The 18634-nt window shown below is 39.9% G+C and overlaps 1 protein-coding gene across 4 annotated transcripts; it reads right to left on the bottom strand.

Moving 5' to 3' along the window:
* Positions 1-4512: 4512 nt before the first annotated feature.
* On the bottom strand, positions 4513-15759 carry LOC121651180 (polyhomeotic-like protein 2). 4 transcript variants are annotated; one of them, XR_006012403.1, is made up of 8 exons: positions 15432-15758; positions 14376-14538; positions 12191-12269; positions 9682-9793; positions 8209-8335; positions 7562-7808; positions 6200-6596; positions 4513-4742 (listed from the first exon to the last, which is right to left on the bottom strand). XR_006012403.1 is itself a non-coding variant. In XM_042003150.1 (7 exons), the coding sequence occupies exons 2-7, from the start codon at positions 14511-14513 to the stop codon at positions 6442-6444; spliced, it is 858 nt and encodes a 285-aa protein (XP_041859084.1). In that variant the 5' UTR covers positions 14514-14538; positions 15437-15759; the 3' UTR covers positions 5399-6441. The 4 variants fall into 4 exon arrangements, 2 of the variants coding, with proteins under 2 accessions (XP_041859084.1, XP_041859083.1); XR_006012404.1 differs by having other exon boundaries at positions 6386-6596; XM_042003150.1 differs by lacking the exon at positions 4513-4742 and having other exon boundaries at positions 5399-6596; positions 15437-15759.
* Between the last annotated feature and the right edge of the window lie 2875 nt (positions 15760-18634).

The raw sequence follows: 18634 nt of genomic DNA, 5'->3' as shown, positions 1-18634 counted from the left end.
GTAGAGCTGTCTTGGCTGACACGCCTCTGCAGCATCGCATGGACATTGGGGACAGCTCCCCTGGACTGGCAGACTGGGGTGGTGGTCCCCCTCTTCAAAAAGGGGGACCGGAGGGTGTTGCCCCAACTACAGGGGGATCACACTCCTCAGCCTCCCATGTAAGGTCTATTCAGGGGTGCTGGAGAGGAGGGTCCGTCAGATAGTCAAACCTCAGATTGAGGAGGAGCAGTGTGGTTTTTGTCCCGGTTGTGGAACAGTGGACCAGCTCTACACCCTCTTCAGGGTCTTTGAGGGGGCAAGGGAGTTTGTCCAACCAATCTACATGTGCTTTGTGGACTTGGAGAAGGCAGTTGACCATGTCCCCCAGGGACTCTTGTGGGGGGTACTCCGGGAGTATGGCGTGCCAGACCCACTTGTATGAGCTGTCCAATCCCTGTACGACCGGTGTCAGAGCTTGGTCCGCATTGCCGGCAGTAAATCAGAATTGTTTCCGAGCTGTGGGTAGTGACCGAAAGAACAAGGTCTTGAATACAAGTGGCCGAAATGAGTTTTCTCCACAGGGTGGCCGGGCTCTACCTTAGAGATAGGGTGAGAAGCTCGGTGGTCCGGGAGGGGCTCAGAGTAGAGCCGCTGCTCCTCCACATCAAGAGGAGCCAGATGAGGTGGCTCGAGCATCTGGTTAGGATGCCTCCTGAACGCCTCCCTGGTGAGGTGTTCCGGGCACGTCCCACCGGAAAGAGACCCCGGGGAAGACCTAGGACACACTGGACAGACTACATCTCTCGGCTGGCCTGGGAACACCTCGGGATCCCTCCGGGTGAGCTGGTGAATGTGGCCGGGGAGAGGGAAGTCTGGGTTTCCCTGCTTAGGCAGCTGCCCCCGCAACCCGACTCCAGAAAAGCGGAAGAAAATGGATGGATGGATGGATGGATGTGAACCATCATGTGAAAGCTGGTTTTTATTGCATTTACAGCAATAATTCTATATTGCAATCAGTGTTAAGAGCTTAAAAACTTAAAAACAGAACAGGGTTATTAAGCAAGCATCATGAAAATATGTGTTCAAATCAGGTGGGTTAGCAAGCAGATACTTCATTGCAGTGTGTGTGTCCTACAGGGTAGTTAACTTCCAGTGTAGTGCATCCTGTTATTAAATATATGAGATATAATATCAGAACGGTCTAACCATTACAACCATAGCTGGTCACATGACTGTCCATCCATCTCTGAATCAGCTCTGCCGAGGACCAGCCAGGTGGCAAGCTACATTTTGGTATATGTTCAATGACCTTTACACCACCACAATGTTCTGTTCAGAGCTGGAGCCCCGAAAAAGGGGGTATAACGCCCGACGAGGTGTCCATTATAATCAATTAATGGACACGGAGGTGTGAACCGGCAATAAAGGCAATAAAATTATGTGTAAAACCAAGTCCTGGTGTATTCGTTCTGTGTAACATGATTGTAGTAGCCTATCAGATGCTATTATGATGCTGCTGCTACTGTTAGACATGTTGTGGTTTTTTCATATTTTACTGGTTTAATGCAGGTTCTTGTGATCTTACTATGTTATTATTATGTATTATATCCTATTATATTCAGTTTAAAGTGTAACTACACCCCCTACTTTCTGCATAACCACCCACTGCCAAATTTGAAAAATGCCTGAAATTGAAAGGGTTGGGGTGGGAAGTTTGGGGTGATCAGGGGGTGTAGAGTGGGCAGCAGTGTTGCCAACTTAGTGACTTTGTCGCTTTATTTAGCAAGTTTTCAGAACCCTCTAGCAAATTTTTTTCACAAAAGCGGCTAGCGACAAAACTAGCGACTTTTTCTGGTATTATTGGAGACTTTTGGAGACTGAAGTGAAAGAACGTATAGTTTACTCTTTTCAATGCTGGGTCGATACTGCACAGGCCCCTCCCCCGCCGAAAAGCACTCAGAAGAGGCTTGGTCCTCATGCTGCAGCAGCAGCAGCACACAACTCTCAGCTGCAGTCAGACCAGGAGATGATCACCTGTGTCACGACCAGGCTGAAAATGAAATGCGCAAACCTGCTGCTGGCTGATCCCGCGCTGGCTTACAGTCAGATAGTAATGTCTATTAATGAAGAGTGTGGAGGAAAACATTTAAAAATTTAGAAGTGCTGTGACATGTTGCAAATTTCTAAATAAAAAGCATACTACACCTAATAAAACTGAACTTAAAAACAAAAAAATAATAACCAAAGATTTTAATTTTACTTTATTTTTTCTGTTCTGAACATTTTTAGGTTGTGTTTTGACCTTTCCCACCACATTCCTCTCCACAGCAGCTTCCATTACAACTAAATGGACAGGTTTATGATGCAAATTATGTGATGATGTCATTTAGCGACTTCTTGCAGCTTTTAGGACAGCCCATAGCTACTTACCTTATTGAGGAGTTGGCAACAGTGGTGGGCGGGTCAGGATATACAGGCAGAAATGATTGACAGACAGCAGCTCAGCTCACTGGCAAGATGCAAAGCCAGATTCACAAAGCAGCTACGCCACAGAGCGTCTTTGAGGTGGAAGACTTTCCCTCCTGAACCTCCTCAGCTGCACATGAACCAGGTGGTCCTGCAGCGTATCAGTCTGAGCCGTTAGCGCTGTTAGCTGCCTATCAGCCGCTCCAGCAGCTCTGGAAAGCCGTGGAGACTCGCAGCAGGTTGTGGCAGCTGCTGGAAGTTGCTGCTGCTACTATTTGAGCGGCTGTCTCTCACCAGATGAGGATCAGCAGGTAAAGAATAAAGTTCGGTGTTACTTTTACACCCTCAAAAACACAAATCCATCAAAATGCAGTAATATTTCATCAGAACTCTGTGAAAGAATAGAAGTCTGAAACTAGCAGATCTACGCCAGATAAGATCACATCCCTTCAATCAATCAATCAACCTTTATTTATATAGCACCTTCTCATACCCCAGGGTACCAAAAGTGCTGTACAGATAAAATAACAACAAATAAAACATCAAGTCATGATAAAACAAACAGTATAAAACAGCAAAATAACAAATAAAAATAAATTAAAAGGCCTAGCCCTGTTCTGTAGGATTAAAAGCCAAAGTAAAAAGATAGGTTTTCAAAAGACATTTAAAATCATTCAAGTCTTTGGCAGACCTCACAGAGAGAGGAAGTCCATTTCAAAGTTTTGGAGCCACCTCAGAAAAAGCTCTGTCTCCTCGAGTGACTCGGCGAGTCCTAGGGACTACTAACCTCAACTGATTTTCCGACCTCAGTGCCCTACCAGGACGGTGGTGGTGAAGAAGCTCAGACAGATAAAGAGGAGCCAGACCACGTAAACATTTAAAAGTCAGAAATAAGACTTTAAAAGAACTTCTAAAAGCGACAGGCAGCCAGTGAAGGGATCGTAGTACTGGCATAATGTGCTCCCGCCGTCTGGTTCCCGTTAATAGGCGGGCAGCTGAGTTCTGAATCAGCTGTAGACGGCGAAGGAGAGATTGATCAATCCCAGAATAAAGGGAGTTACAGTAGTCCAGTCTAGAGAAAATAAAAGTGTGAATGACCCTTTCTAGGGCATCACGGGGAAGGTAAGGATTAATTCTACTGATAAGCCTCAGATGATAAAAACTAGACTGGACTACTGCACAAACCTGCCTGTCAAATTTGAGGTTAAAATCAATCACCAAGGTTTTTAATAAAATGGTGAGTAAATGAGTCCAGGGTGCCAATAACGCTGCTGCATCCTGCCAGCAGGTCAGATTTACCAAAAATAATTACCTTGTGAAATGCAATTTTTTGCACTTCCACATTTCACCGCCGGAGGTTGCCGCCTGGTGATTAGATCATTGGAGGGTTTTCTTTTTATAGTTCTTTTTTTGTATGTTTGGTTCATTTTGAATTAATGTCTTAGAGCTGGTATTCTTTTCTAAGGTTTATGGGTATATGGATTTGGGGGGGTTAATCTAAATCAGAACAGGTGTATATAAGTAGTCAGTTTTGGGAGCTTGCAAGAGAAGGAAAAGAAGAAACATGCACGACAGGTTTCCAGGTTGCTATTTTCTGGATTGTACCATGGACACAGGATGGAAAATAAAATGTTGATTATAAAGTTGTTCCTGGACTCCTGAGTCTGCCTTCTTCCCACCTTTTTGACAATCTGAGCCAGACTACTTTACATACACTGAACAATCACATGATTTTCCTAAGAGGCAAAAAGTATTGTAAAACTGCAAGTATATAAATTAATGGTATTGTATATATAGGAAAAAGTTTAGTATTGCCCATCCCTACTTTTAGCACTCATGACTTAAAGAAAAAAAGATTTATTTTTTGTGATTATTTGATGTCCTGTTCATCTTGAGCATGCTGTTGACACTAAGCTCATTTCCAGGTTGTACAGATCTCACTTCGTGGCACCTCCTAATCAGATTTGCTGAGCTGCTATTTAACACCAACATTCAGCATCACAGTCGCTTCACAACCGATAAATCCAACATTTCATATAAACACAGTAAAACACTGTAAAGAACAAGTACAAATCTACAGATTTTATTTAGTTCTCTGTGTAAACAAACAAACAAACATTTTAAAGGACAAACCTGTTTATTGTTCCAGAGGAGAGCATCACTAACAGTCAGCAGAGCAGTTCTGGCTTGATTTCCACTTTGGTAAAAGTTTAACGACAGAACAGACAGACTCATGTTGTGTTACCACAGGCACTTATAGCAGTCACTTCCTGTGTGCATAGACTTGACCTGATAACCTGAAACATAAGAAAAGTCACGTTTGCATTTATTTGCATTCAGTCTGATTCAGAGCTGCACCAGCTCGCCTAAAAAAGGATGTTTTCAGTGAAGAGGTGTTCACTGAAAAATTTACTCTACAAAGAGAAAAACCTGAAATAATGAGAGCCACAAAAAAAAAAAAAACTTTTTCATGAAAATATCAATAATATATATATATATATATATATATATATACACATACATATATATATATATACACACACACATACATACATACTTGTAAATAAATTTAGGTGTTACGGGGTAAAATATGAAATTTTAAGCTAAATCAAAGCATTTATTAATTGCTTCTGCAAATACCTGACAATTCTTTTATTTATATTCTAAAATGTTATAGTATTTCCAGCTCTTACCTTTCAAGAAAGAAAAAGCATTAAAAAGGGTCCAAATAAATGAGACATAAATAAAAAAAAAACATGTACAGCCTAACAACATAATACATATGCATTTAAGAATATAGTAATAATTCTTTTTTTTTTGTTTGTGGCTCTCTGGTGTTTCATAGAGGAGTTAAATCAGTGCAGCTACGTGTTTCCTGGTCATTCTGCTTCACGAGGTTGGTTGTGTGTGTTCGTATTCAGTGCTCTTTACATCTGTATTGTGGCCAGGGTTCTTTACTTATTTTGGATTAAAGCATCCACACATTAAGATGAGGCCTTTCCAGACAGGTTTTAGATTTATCTTGATCTCTGTGTGCACAGTAACAACACGCTCAGGATGACTTTAGTCCTCAGTCTGGGACAGGGGATCAACAACCACCTTAAATCGTCCTGTTGGATGATCAATACCAATACCACACAAACACCACGTCCCTGTACTGAAACAGTTGATGATGGAGGAAAGGAGTCTGTATATTCCACCAGAACAGATCCATCTGTTAGTCACCCCTCAGAGCAAGATGGAGCTTTTTCTCTCAATCTTCTACATCCAATGTGGCGATTAAGAAAAGTTATAAACTTTTTAATTATATTGTAGAACTGGAAGTTATAAACTATTTTAGAAGAATTATAATCCAGCTCTCTGGACAGAAGACTCACTCTGGACTGTTTGTTGTGTCTGATCCAGGATCATCTTAATATAATGTGATAGCTGCCTTTTCCATAGTTTGCACTGACATTTATGCAAGAAAAGTTTTCCCTTTTTTTTTTTTGCAGCCTTACATCACGTCCCCCCCATAATTGTAGGAATAGTCGAGCAGGATAGTGTTGGATATTAAAAGGTCCTGGATCAGGACTAACTGTAACCGTGCACACGATGCACAGAGATAACACTGATCTTCTAATACAGCAGATAGGTTTACTACAAACGCTGGGCTGAAACAGCAAGCACAGATTTGATCTCTTCAGTCGAACAGCCCAAACCTACAGTAAAGCAACGCTCTATAAAAACTACTTGTATTCTCAACACAGCCTACCTAACACAATGTTTCTCTCCAACCACGGACTGACGTTTTCCTGAAGTAGTGAAGTTGTCTAAAGGTTTAGAAGGTGGGTTTAGAAGGTTGAGAACAGTCAAACTTCTTGCGGATACGACAAATATCCAAACAGTCCTGCTGTGGAAGCTGAACTAACAGAGTCGACACGTGGGACCCTGAGCGCACCTTGTTGGTCCGGTAACAGCAGAGCTGCCTTTGCCACATGTGTGCAGTGAGGTGGGCTACGAGTCTTTGAGCATGCTAATATGAGCAAAGATTTTGAGGGCTGGGCCCAGTTTGATGTTCATGGTTCCCATGAGATGGTCCTCCTTCAGCAGCAGAAGAGCTTGTCCGTCGATCTCCTGTGAGCGGAACTCCTCGGCGATCTCCAGACAACCTGCAGCCGCAGACAGACATCAGTCAGCGTACGGCACTGTGAGCACCATGACACGAAATCACAATCATTATGGACATGGACAGGGGATGTCACGATTATAGATTTTATTGTCAGAGAAATAATCACGATTTTATAATAATTATGATTTGTAGTGTGATTATTATATAACAATCACACTACAAAAGTGCAAAATCACATGAACACTCATTGTTGGTCTTTAGGTTTTATTTATTTTTATCTTTTGATGCAAACAAACAAAAATAAAATAGAAAAAGTTAAATAACCAAGACGTCTCATTCCAACTAAATCCCGTCTGCTGCGTAAATAATAAAGAAATCCTAGCTTTTAAAGTCAATTACATCATCATAACGGTATTTAAAAAATTTGAATGTAGCCACAAATGAAAAAGACCCAGGCTGCTCTTAAACACTCCGTCTCTCTGCTCCACGCAGACGTTTCGTCATGGGGGTCGGGGGGTGTGGATTCACAGTAAATGCAGCTACTGTGTTGCAACCCATTGCATATAAGATTTAACTTTGAAATATTAAGGTCTTTATTTTAGAAACAATGAAAATACAGTTGTTTGATTTTAATATATTTTAATATAATCCAGTCCAGCAGGTTTTAGACGTTTCCCTGCTCTAACACACCTGAGTCAAATGGCTCTTCTCAACAACATGCTGTCAAGTGCTGCCCAAGCACCCATTAATCAGATTTAGGTGTTGCAGCAGGAAACATCCAAAACCTGCAGGACAGGGGCACTCGTGGACAGACTGTGGACACCCCTGATCTATTTGGTTTAAAATAACATGTCAGATTACTTTCTGAAAAGTTGAAGTGAGGTCCTTTTTTGCACTTTGAAGACATATGAGCAAATAAAACATGCAACAAGACGCCCTATGGATGAGAAGACTGCACTGAACGCTGCACCAGTCTCTCCTTCTCATGAGTGAAGCAGCACCCACCTGGCAGGGAGGAGATGAACTCATAGACCTCCTCTATGTTCCACTGGCCCGGGTCACTGGGGAAGAAACCGTGGGGCAGCTCTGAGCCCTGCATTGCAGGAATCCGCTGGGCGGCCAGCAGCGGGGATGGAGGTCTTTTGTAGCCAGAAAGGTCTGAACATTGACTGGACTCTCCTTGTGCAGGGTGGACTGAGTATGCAGTGGAGAGAGGAGGTGTAGCAGGAGGTTTCTGCACAGACGGAGCAGGCTGACAGAGTTGGGGGGTTAATACAAGATCACATCTCCAGTTCCTCTGAGCCATTCTGTTTTCAGTGTGTCCCTGCTTCAACACACCTGACTCAAATTAAATGGATCCAACAGCCTATTAAGTTCTGCACAATGACTCACTAATTTGAGTCAAGTGTGTTGGAGCAGGGAAACTTTTAAAAACTTGCCGGCTTCTGGGCGTCATGGGCAGGAGCTGGACACCCCTGATCTAAGTAAAGATGAACTGCAGCAGGGTCTGTTGTTGCTGTTTTTTAACTACAAAATCCAGCTTACTGCATGTTTTCCTTTCCTGAACTTCAGTAAAACGGCTGTAAAAAAAATCACTTAAGAGTTTCTGTTTGTCTGTTAAACATAATTTTAGAAGTCAACAGATGCCTCACCTTCTTTTTAGCTTCTAAAGTGGTGTTTTTATGGTTTCCGTTCAGTGCTTTATGTTTCTTTATGTTCTCCAGGGTGGTCTTGCGGTTTGGGAAGAGACCCATCCTTTTAGTGCATCCCACATTGTAGCTACAAGGAAATTAAATTGCAAGAAATGTACCTTACACGCAGTGCTTTCATATTTTAAAGAAACTGTAAATACATTTCTCAAACACTTTTGGAGCCAATGCATAGTTTAAAATAAATACTACAAAGTCCAAACAATGGAATGTTGTTTGATTTCATCTCAGTTGAGACCTTCAGCTTCAGAAATCTCCATGTGCCGGTTGTTCAAGCGTGATCTGATCAGATTTCGGTTATCGGATTGGATCAAATCTTGAAAATGGGTTGTTCAAAAGGGAAAGAAGGATTCTGAAATCGGATTGGATTATGTAATCCAATCTTAGTTGCGATCTGGATAAAGCCTTTAGTTTGTGTTGTTCAAAACTTTGGAGTAGGATTTGGATAACTCTGATCCAAGAAAACAGGATTATCCTGATCCCAACGGGCCAGGAATTCAAGGCTGATGTCAGAAAGAAAATGTAGTAAAACCTCAAATTTGATCAAATAACAGTATCTTTTAGGTCATTGCATATGCTTATATTTATATGTTGCACCTGACCTGTTTAACCTTAGTGATAGCGTAGACATTCAGCCTTTTTATTTAAGACGTTTCTAAAATTTCCACAATGTGGTTGTTATTGAATTTGTTTGTTTTTTTTTGTGGCTCAGATGAGAATTCATACAACTATAAATAGAGGATGTTTCTGATTTCTCTGTTTTGTCTTAAAATGTTAAACACTTCTCACCGGCTCTTCTACCGGTTGCTCTTTACACAGCTGGTAGCCCACATCTTTTAAATTCTGCTAATCTGGATTTGGTAATCTTGAAAACTGTGATTCCAGATCAGGGTGATCCAATCCAAAGCTGCTTTGAACAATCGGGATAAAAGTAGGATGGATTACGTGATCCTCCATCCTGAAAAATGTGATTTCCGAATCTGGATAACTTTTATCCAGATTAAATCTCTGAACAACCGGCTCCAAGTAATCTACAAGCATGTTTTTGTTTCCACAGATTCTCTTTAGAAAATTATTATTTTATCAACATGGTTAAATATTCACTTAAGTAGTCGACTTTTTTCACAGTACAGCAAAGTTGGTGGAATCTCTTGATTTCATTTTACATAGGGAACTTTTTACATAAAAATAACCTGAAGAGCTGAGAGGCAAAAAGAGCGATGAGATGTGGGCAAAAACAACATTTAACCCAGAGCAAGTTGTTTTCTTCTATCTTGTCCAACATGCAGTGGGTAAAACCTACCGGCTCTGAATGTGTCAGATACACCTGTAATCAACATCTACATGAAAATAAGGACCAGCCTGAATCAACTGAACTAAAAATTGATAAACTGTGAAAATGGAGAACTGTCTTACCGTTTGGCACACACTGTGGAACAAAACCTCTTGGACCTTTTGAAGATGTAGGCGAAATCCACCCTGCCACACAGCTCGCAGGTCAACATGGGCTCCTGCTGGGTCTTCAAATCTGGGAAAACACACAGTCAACACCATGGCTGTGCATCTTCACTGGCCTCACGATTCGATGCGTTTACGATGATCTTTTCAACGATTCAGTTTCATTCAGCGATGCATCACTATGTGTTGCATCCTCAGTTTTCTTTATTACTGCACATTGCTAATTCCTTCATCAATGAATACAAGCAGTCAGATAATTATGAACTCTGTTTTATTTATAATAATTTCAGAAATCAATCTGAATGTCTGATATTGACAAGCATAAACATGTAAACAATTATGTTATTTTCTACTTCATTTTTTAATTGTATTAATTGCCAGAAAATCAAGAAACATGATTACTATTACTGTGACATTCTGTTGTCAAAAATGGTTAAGCAGCCCTCTAGTGACGAGATTTTTGGAGTAAAGCCATGTATTTTCTCCCTTCAGTCTTTCTGTAGTCAGTTCTGACAGAATGTGGAAGTTAAATGTACTTTAATGTAAATGTACTTTATTTATAAAGCACTTTACAACAACCCAATGGTGAACCAAAGTGCTTTACAAAAGATTAAAACAACAATTTAAAAACACAGCAGAAAACAAGTACATGAGTAAAAGTAAGATAAAAAAAAAAGTAGAAAGATAAAAGAAGAAAAATAGAAGTGTCACCACTCCACCTGATGTTAAAAGCAATCCTAAACAAATAAGTTTTAAATTTAGATTTAAAAAGGCCCAGGTCCGTGATGCGACGCATGTCAGTGAGGAGCTTAATCCAGAGCCTGGGTGCAGCAACTGAAAAGGTTTGGTCACCCCAGTGTCTAAATATGGACCTGGACACGACCTCAGAGCCCTGCTGCACCCACGAACAGTTAGCATGTCCGATAAATAGGATGGGGAGAGGCCATTAGGAGCTTTATAAGCAAACATTAAAAGTTTAAAATCTGTTCTAAAATGGATCTGCCGAGCTGTTGCAGCAGCTAGATAACACCACACACGCATGCAGCAGCAGAATACACACATACATTACTTATCACGATGAATCGCAGGAACGATAAATTTATCAACACACAGATCAGTCGGACACGAACAAGTCTGCAGCTCAAATGTCTCATCTTTCCTCCTGAGACTTCAGAGAGGTTTCATTTCCACTACAGGTTTAAGTTGTGAAGAGCGCCACGCTCACTGGTCTCGTCTGAGTGGAAGCACTGTCGAGTTTAATATGGAACAAAACAACAATGTAAAGGAGGATCTACTATTCTACAGTCGTTGAGCAGATGCTGTTCTCCAAAGCGACTTACATCTGAAGGTGGATAGGCAGCAGTGTTAAGGGTCTGCGTCACCGCCGTAGACGCTGCGTAGCTCCGCCGAGGCCCAACGACCTCTTCCAGACCTGATGTGCACCTCTGCTAAGACTCTGAACCATACTGGACGCCATTGTTGTTTTAAAACAGAAAATACCTGCCGAACTGAAGTGAACCATCAAAAGAAGTCCGACCTGGTGAGTTTACTGACCGATACCACCCTCGTCATACTCGTCCCCTGTGAGATTTGAATGCGGGTCTCCTGAATGGGAGACGGATGCCTTATCCAGCCACTGAGCCGTCCAGCCACCATCTATGAATCTTTTGGGCATCTCAACACACCCACCCATCTCATCTATCACATCACATGTTCTGTACTGAGCCATGCTGTTCTTTAATTAGAGTAAAGGCCCATTTACGCTCCCTTACGTACGTAAATAGCCACGTCAACGTTGTCATGTGTGGCCGTCCTCATACTTCCATGCGTCCATGGTAATTAAGTCAATTCCTCCACTAGTGGGCAGTGCTCAATTCAGAGTTTATTTCCATGAGCCGACATCAGTTTTAGACACCGTTTGGCGCCGGTAATGGACCGGTATGAAGTCGCCCTCCCAACACACCCTGAAACCCTCACATATCCTTTCTTTAAAAGCTCACGCAATGTCTACAGTTGTTGTCCTCGTCTTCATTCTTTTTCTGCTTTTTTTTTTGTTCTCTTCTTCTTCTCTGGTTTGTTTCTTTCCCTGGTCACATGTCAGCTATTTTGCTCAGCACTGCCCCCGCGACTTCTGGTGGTATTGCTCCGTCTTCTACGTCACGTGATGGATAGCTAAGCACGCTGAACACAGACCAAATTACGAACGGCGCCAATGCAGAAGACTGACAACCTCAGAGTCCATTCATCTGCGTATCCGTCTTCTGCATTGAGCATAAATGGTCCTTAAGATGGTGCTGTTGCAGAAGAATGTTTTATCCAGGGTTAACAAATCAATCATAAATTTGAAGATGCACTAAAGCTGGGTGAGAATTCATCATTTTAGCCTGATAACATTACTGGTTCATCAGCAGATGCTTTCTGCTGCCACTGATGCTGGAAAATGGAATAAAGTGCTTGAAGACGTTACCCTTTGATGAGAGGCCGTCCATCTTTGAGTCTGCTGCGTGTCTTCTGAGGCTCTCTATTGAGAAAGATGGACGCTCCACCTGCAGCAAGAAATAAAGATATTTTTATAGCTAACCAAGATGAAAAAGTATGACATGCATCACATAACGCAACCATATTCTGGCTCTTTCTCTGGACACTTGAGTAGGAAAAATGAAAATAAGTCTATTTTCTTAAATTTGATGTGACAGTGGAAAGGTCTCACTGTATAAGCAAGAAATCTAAATAAGGCAACAGTACTGATGACAACAAAGCCACAGTCCTGTTACTGGACGCTCAGCTCTCCTGATGCTGAAGCTGCATCCTGCCAGCCTAAACCTGTAAGCCAAGAGAAATCCTGACATTTCAAATTTATTTTTGCACTAAATATTGCAAATGTTCATGTTCAGTCGGGTCCTGGAGCAGAGGTGAACGTCTCCTGCTATGACTGCAGCATTGAGCGCTAAAGGACGGGGGAGGCGCGGAAGCGGCTCATTGAGAAGAAGTAAATGTCCTTTCACGTCAGTTTCCAAAAGTTTCCAATAACACCAGAAAAAGTCTCTAGATTTGTTGCTAGTCGCTTCTTTGAAATAGAATCACTAGACGGGTCTGAAAACTCGCTAAATATAGCTCCAAAGTAGTTAAATTAGCAACATTCAGCCGAGCTCTGACGTGTGTCTCAATTTATTTGGTGTACCGGAAATGGTGCACTGACATGACAAATGTTCCAAGTTGTTTAGGATGCAAATTAATTAATCGTAATTAACACGTTAAAGTCCCACCCCTAAGACCCAGGCACACTGTCACCAAGCCCCGCCCCTCTCAAACCACAAAGATGTCACAGCAAGGAGAGGCGGAGGAAACCGTCCCGAAAAAAAGGAGGTCGTGGTGAGGAAGAAAAACCCCTCATAGTGATGCTAGGCTGAACGGTGAGTTGATTTTCACCTGTAGCTTGTTGTGTGTTTGTTTACATGGTAGCCCAGTCCTACCAGTCTCTCAGCTACCTAAAACTGGTAGCGTGCGATTCCACCAAAATAAGCTTTTCTATTTATTTATTTGTTTTATTTACTTTCATCAAAAAGTTACTTAAATATTTATTTAACAGATTTTCTGGTCACTTAGTATATTCTTAATGTTTGTCAGTATTTACTGGCGTCACTCAGGTCTCCTAAGCTGGTTTCCTTTTTTTTTTTAACCTGTGTGAAGGACAGATACCGCAGGTCTTTCTTCTCTACTGCTGTCAGACTTTACTATGACCACATGGAAACTGTCTTTACATGTTTATATGTTTGTGTTCATATTTATATACAGTACATACTCACCCTGTCAGAACATATACTGTACATATTATTTATTATGTGTGTGTGTTCTTGTTTGATATCACCTGCGTGCTTCTGCTTACTGCACCTGTACTGCTGCAACAAAGCAATTTCCCCCTGAGGGACTAATAAAGGTTTTTCTTATTCTTAAAAACTTGCAGTTATAATAATAATAAAAAAAAATAATAATAAAAGGTGGTTGAATAAAGAGTTGAATACGAAATCAGTGCTTGTGTGTTCTTTATTAAAAGTAGGTTATTAAGCAACAGTATAACATGGCCATAGCTGCACTTAAAATATATTTTTTCAGTTTTTTGATAATTATCAATGTAATTTTTCTAATGGATATGTTTTTTTTAATATTGCTCAGCTATAATATAATATAATATAATATAATATAATATAATATAATATAATATAATAACAAGAAGGCCGCTGGTTCGAGCCTCAGCTGGGGGGAGGTTGGAACAGTGGCTTTTCTGTGTGGTTTATTCTCCCTGTGTATTCGTAGGTTCTCTCTGGGTTTTCCAGTTTCTGCCCACCCAAAGACATGCATGTTAAGTGGTGACTAAATTCTCCCTAGAAGTGACTGTAAGTGGTTGTTTGTCTCTCTATGTTAGCACTGTGAACCTGTCCAGGGTGTACCTGCCTCTCGCCTGCTAATGGCTGGAATAGGATCTAGCTTCCCCATGACCCTGAACTGGACTAAGCAGTATAGAAAATAAATAAATGAAAAAATGAATGAATGAATGAATGAATGAATGAATGAATGAATAATATAATATAATATATACTCAAACTGTGTATTGCTGACTTTACAGACAAACCAGCAGATGGTCCAGTACTTACAGGGAAAGGCTCGGCACCTTCCTGGATAACGAATCCTTCGATCAGATGTGTGAGAATGTGGGACTTGTCTATAACTTGGGCTGGTTTGCTTTCTCCATTGTGTTGGCTGCTGTTAGTGTTTCCATTCCCCGAGGTCATGACTGGAGCACAGGCCGCCCCAGACCTGTCAACACAAGCAACATGATAAACTCAACTGGATTTAGCCACGTGCATCTGCAGGACTGTGCAAATACACAAAGAATGCAAATATATGGAGGTGTCTGTTGAATTAAGCATGAATATTTTAGCTCTAGTGCATACTGTTACTTTTACACTAATGTATGATGAGGCTTTTACTTAAAACTTCTCAGTTAATCAGCAAATACAATCAAAAGGCCATTCTGCTGATTAAAATTCTGCTTTAAAAGAAAAGCTTTTTTTTTTCTTGTTAAGGAGATTAATTTCTAAAACGTTTTGGCTTGAGCTGATGTGGACAAGCAGGACGCAATGTGTCACATTCAATTAAAAATAGACTGCGTGCTTCGTTTTTTCGGTGTGATGAGCAAAACAACACTAAATTGCCAGATTTCAACTTGAAACTCGGTGTCCATAAAGGAGCAGTCCGCTCAAGCTAACGTGGAGAGCTTGATCTGCCAGAAATAAAGCGTAAACTGCTGATTTGATACCGACATGGCAAAGGATCTGGCAACTTTTTAGCCATTAGTGTTTGTTAGTTAACAGCTAGCTTGTTACAGGGGTGAATAAATTTAACTTGAAGCGTGTTTATTACATGTTTTTAAACCTGGTGATCTGAGAAAGGCTTTCAGTAGTATTTGTCTATAGTTTAAACCACATAAAGTAAATTTAAGAAGAATAATGGACTCTAAACTAATCACTTTCAACAACATAGTTAGCGGCCAAAAATGGGTTGTGTAAACTTTGGGTTAGCCAGGGTCAAATCAATGTAGCCCAAAACCGACTAGCTAGTTACATACGCTGCATAACATAACTTCAGAGGATTAAAAAATATATTTTCAAGATTTTTACTAAAACACAAACAAGCTTCATAGTAGTTACCTTACTTTAACGGTCCAAAACCGCCCCAGAATCAGTTTCAGGCGCCCCGCTCGGTAACAATGGTTGAGGGAAGAAAAGCTCTTTGTTTAACGGCTCCAAATCAAACAAGGCTTTCATTTACTTACAATCCCTTCGCCGAAACGGCGAGAAGCCAGTCTGTCACTTGTTATTCTGACAAATCTTTAGCAAGCAACCGGGACACCCTGTTACACGAGAATACGCAAAGTTAGAAACTTATTCATAGCTTCACCAGGTTTCATCGTTCTCTTTTACGAGCTGCACGCAACACGATTCTGATCCTCTACATCTGTGATTTGCCTCTTTAACTCACAGACGTTAAAGCAACACTTCCGGTATCAAGCTTCAGAGTAAAAGTCTACCAATCGCCACAAAGACGTGAGCTGGAGGGCTTCAGCTCACGTTCTTACACTTGTTTTGAAAGAATGTAGCTTTTATCCTGTTTTTAAATTTGTCAACTTTACTGGAGAGTGTTTGTAGCGGTTGTAAATTAGAAACGGGGTTACAATGAAAGTTCCTTTCTGAATAAATAGATCATTTTTAAACATAACTTAAAAAAAAAGAAAAAAAGAAAAGCCCTCACTTATTCTTTCACATACCACAATAAAAACATATTATTAAATTAGTATAATAATGAAACTTGAACTTTACTGGAGCCTTCATCCTTGTACCTGTTGGGCTGCAGTTCAGCTGTGAAGTAGGATGACCACCAGCCATCTACAGTATCTGAGGCTGAAGTCTTAGGAGAGGCCTTAACAGCCACCACATCTTCAGGTGTCTGTGCAAAGTTAACAGACTAATAACATTACTGTCTACATAAATCAGAGACAACCTCCCAACGTCTCAAACCTGAAGAGAAATTCAAGAGAAAAGCATCACATACATGCTTGATGCATACAAGCAGAACACTTTATCTTATGAAAATGCAGCTTTTTTGTTTGTTTGTGTTTTATTGTTTTGTTTTTGTTTGTTTTTCATCAACTGAGAAAAACAAACATATTATTTGTTTGATTATTAGTAATTATAATGATTCCCTGTGGGATAAATGAACAAATTTTCAGTCATTTTTGGCAGATGTGATCACATTTGATCCTTCACTTTCTTAGACGACTTTAGTGTCCATAGAGATTTTGTTATGCAGTCATTAAGTCTATCCTCAGGTGTGGTATTGCCTGCTGGTTCAGAAGTTTTTCATGAGTACATCCCACGAACTCAACTCTGCTTACAAATGCATTTTCCTTACAAATGTGTCTGTATTTAAAAGGGAAATAAACAGGCAACAGTATACGAGTTATTAGATAGAGATACTGTTAAAACAAACTCAGTTTGAACCAGTCTTGTGTTTTTTCCCTTTAAGACTAATAAAGTATTTTTCATTTCATTTCAGTAAAAAGCTGTTTTTAGAGTAGCACGGCATTTCTGGCCTGAGTGCAGTTTCTAGATAAAATCAAACACATCTAGAGCTAAAATTCATATTCTAAAAGTTCAGTTATGAATAATGATGCTGAAACATTTTCAGATCAGAAATACTTTATTAATCCCTTGCAGGGAAATTCATGAATTTAATGTTGCTTTGATTATTTTCCATTACATACTACATACTAACAACAACAACCAACAAGAAGAAGCTTATTTTAGCTCAGCTTCTTTAAAAATAAAAACATAAAGTAGTTTAAGCTCTGCAAGATCATTCCTGCTAACCCGAGTGAGACGACTCCCAGACAAGCAATATCAAGTCCGGCTCTTTACAAAGATCCTGATTTCTCAGTGTATTTTACCGCTTATGAATAGTTTGGATGTTGGCAAAAACATTTTTAATTAATGTTTTCATAAAATACTTGTTTTATTCATTTTTTAAATAGTAACTATTTCCTATTTGAATCAAAGTTTTTACACCTTGATGCCTGTTGTTGCAAAAATGTGACAAACCCCTTCTGGCCTTTGCTTGTTTATTTATTTATTTATTTATTTATTTATTTTTATCAAACAATTTTATTTTATTTATCTTTATTTGCTTATACACACTCTTGTGTACGTTTTCTTTTTACATTATTTATTTATTGTTTATTTTTATTCATTCATTGTTAGTTATTTATTTAATATTTAATTGTATTGATTTTATTCAAGTCTCTTTTTTTCTGATCTTTTTACTTTATTTACTTTGTGTTTACATTAGTGTAAATTAATTCAGGCATTCAGGGTTAAATTAGCAACTGAATAGGGTTTATCCAGAAAGTCTTATTTAAAAATACTTTCCAGAGGGAAATTGTAATGTAATAATTACATATATATGTTAATTGTACAAGTGTGTGTCTTCGCACTTTGGCATGCTTGTAGAGAGCAAAGGAAGGATTTTCATTGTACAGAGAAAGCTGTGTCCTCACTGTGCCTACGACAATAAACAATAAACTTTGATGTTGTGTTTTTGTTGTTGTTATTTATTTATTTATTTATTTGTTTGTTTGTTTTGGTTATTTTTCATGTACTAGTTTATTTGATAGGGACAGTGCATATTAATGAACAGAAACAACAGATGTAAGCATGCTAGATAATAGCTGACAAAATAATTGGCATCTGTAGTCCCTAGAAAAGAAAAATACACAAAACAATAAGACAATAAAATATTAATACACGGATAAAAGAATAATGCATAAAATATTACATTACAATTGTAAAATATTATTAAAATTGACACAAAATGGGTTTGCCTTTTTAAAATTAAATATATTTTTTTTAATTCTACCACTTTAAGTTTACTGATTTCTTTCCTTGGTAAATGGTCTGTTTTTATATAGACCTTTTACCCAAAGCGCTTTACAGTCACATTCACACACACATTCACACACTGAAGGCGCCATGCAAGGAGCTAACCTCCATCCATCAGGAGCAGGTAGGTGTTCAGGTTTGGAGCTCAGGGACACCTTGACATGAGCTACAGGCCGAGGATCAAACTGGCAACTCTCAGTCTACCCACTGAGTCGCGTCTTTCTTTCCCAGTCAGTGTATTTAAATCCATCTCGCCATCTATTCAGCCACTGTGTAAATAAACAACGCAGTGAGCCTTCATTCTTTCACGTGGTATGATCCTAGTCTGTCCTCGCTTGTGATTGGCCGCTTTGCCGCCCTCTCAACCCTCCCGCCCCTTCTGAAGATTCGGCTCCCCGACGGGGGTCGATTCTTTTTTT

Source organism: Melanotaenia boesemani, chromosome 13 (genome assembly GCF_017639745.1).
Source record: "Melanotaenia boesemani isolate fMelBoe1 chromosome 13, fMelBoe1.pri, whole genome shotgun sequence".
NCBI lineage: Eukaryota > Metazoa > Chordata > Actinopteri > Atheriniformes > Melanotaeniidae > Melanotaenia > Melanotaenia boesemani.
The sequence above is the reverse complement of the archived record's forward strand: the minus strand, read 5'-3'. Positions and strand labels throughout refer to the sequence as shown.

Bases quoted from the DNA above. Each gene is read 5' to 3' on its own strand.
- LOC121651180 (XM_042003150.1), bottom strand. From the start codon at position 14,513: ATGACCTCGGGGAATGGAAACACTAACAGCAGCCAACACAATGGAGAA. The intron at 9,794-12,190 runs GTAACGTCTTCA...GTGTTTTCCCAG, and splicing joins GGACGGCCTCTCATCAAAGG to ATTTGAAGACCCAGCAGGAG. The intron at 8,336-9,681 runs GTAAGACAGTTC...ATTTCCTTGTAG, and splicing joins TCCACAGTGTGTGCCAAACG to CTACAATGTGGGATGCACTA.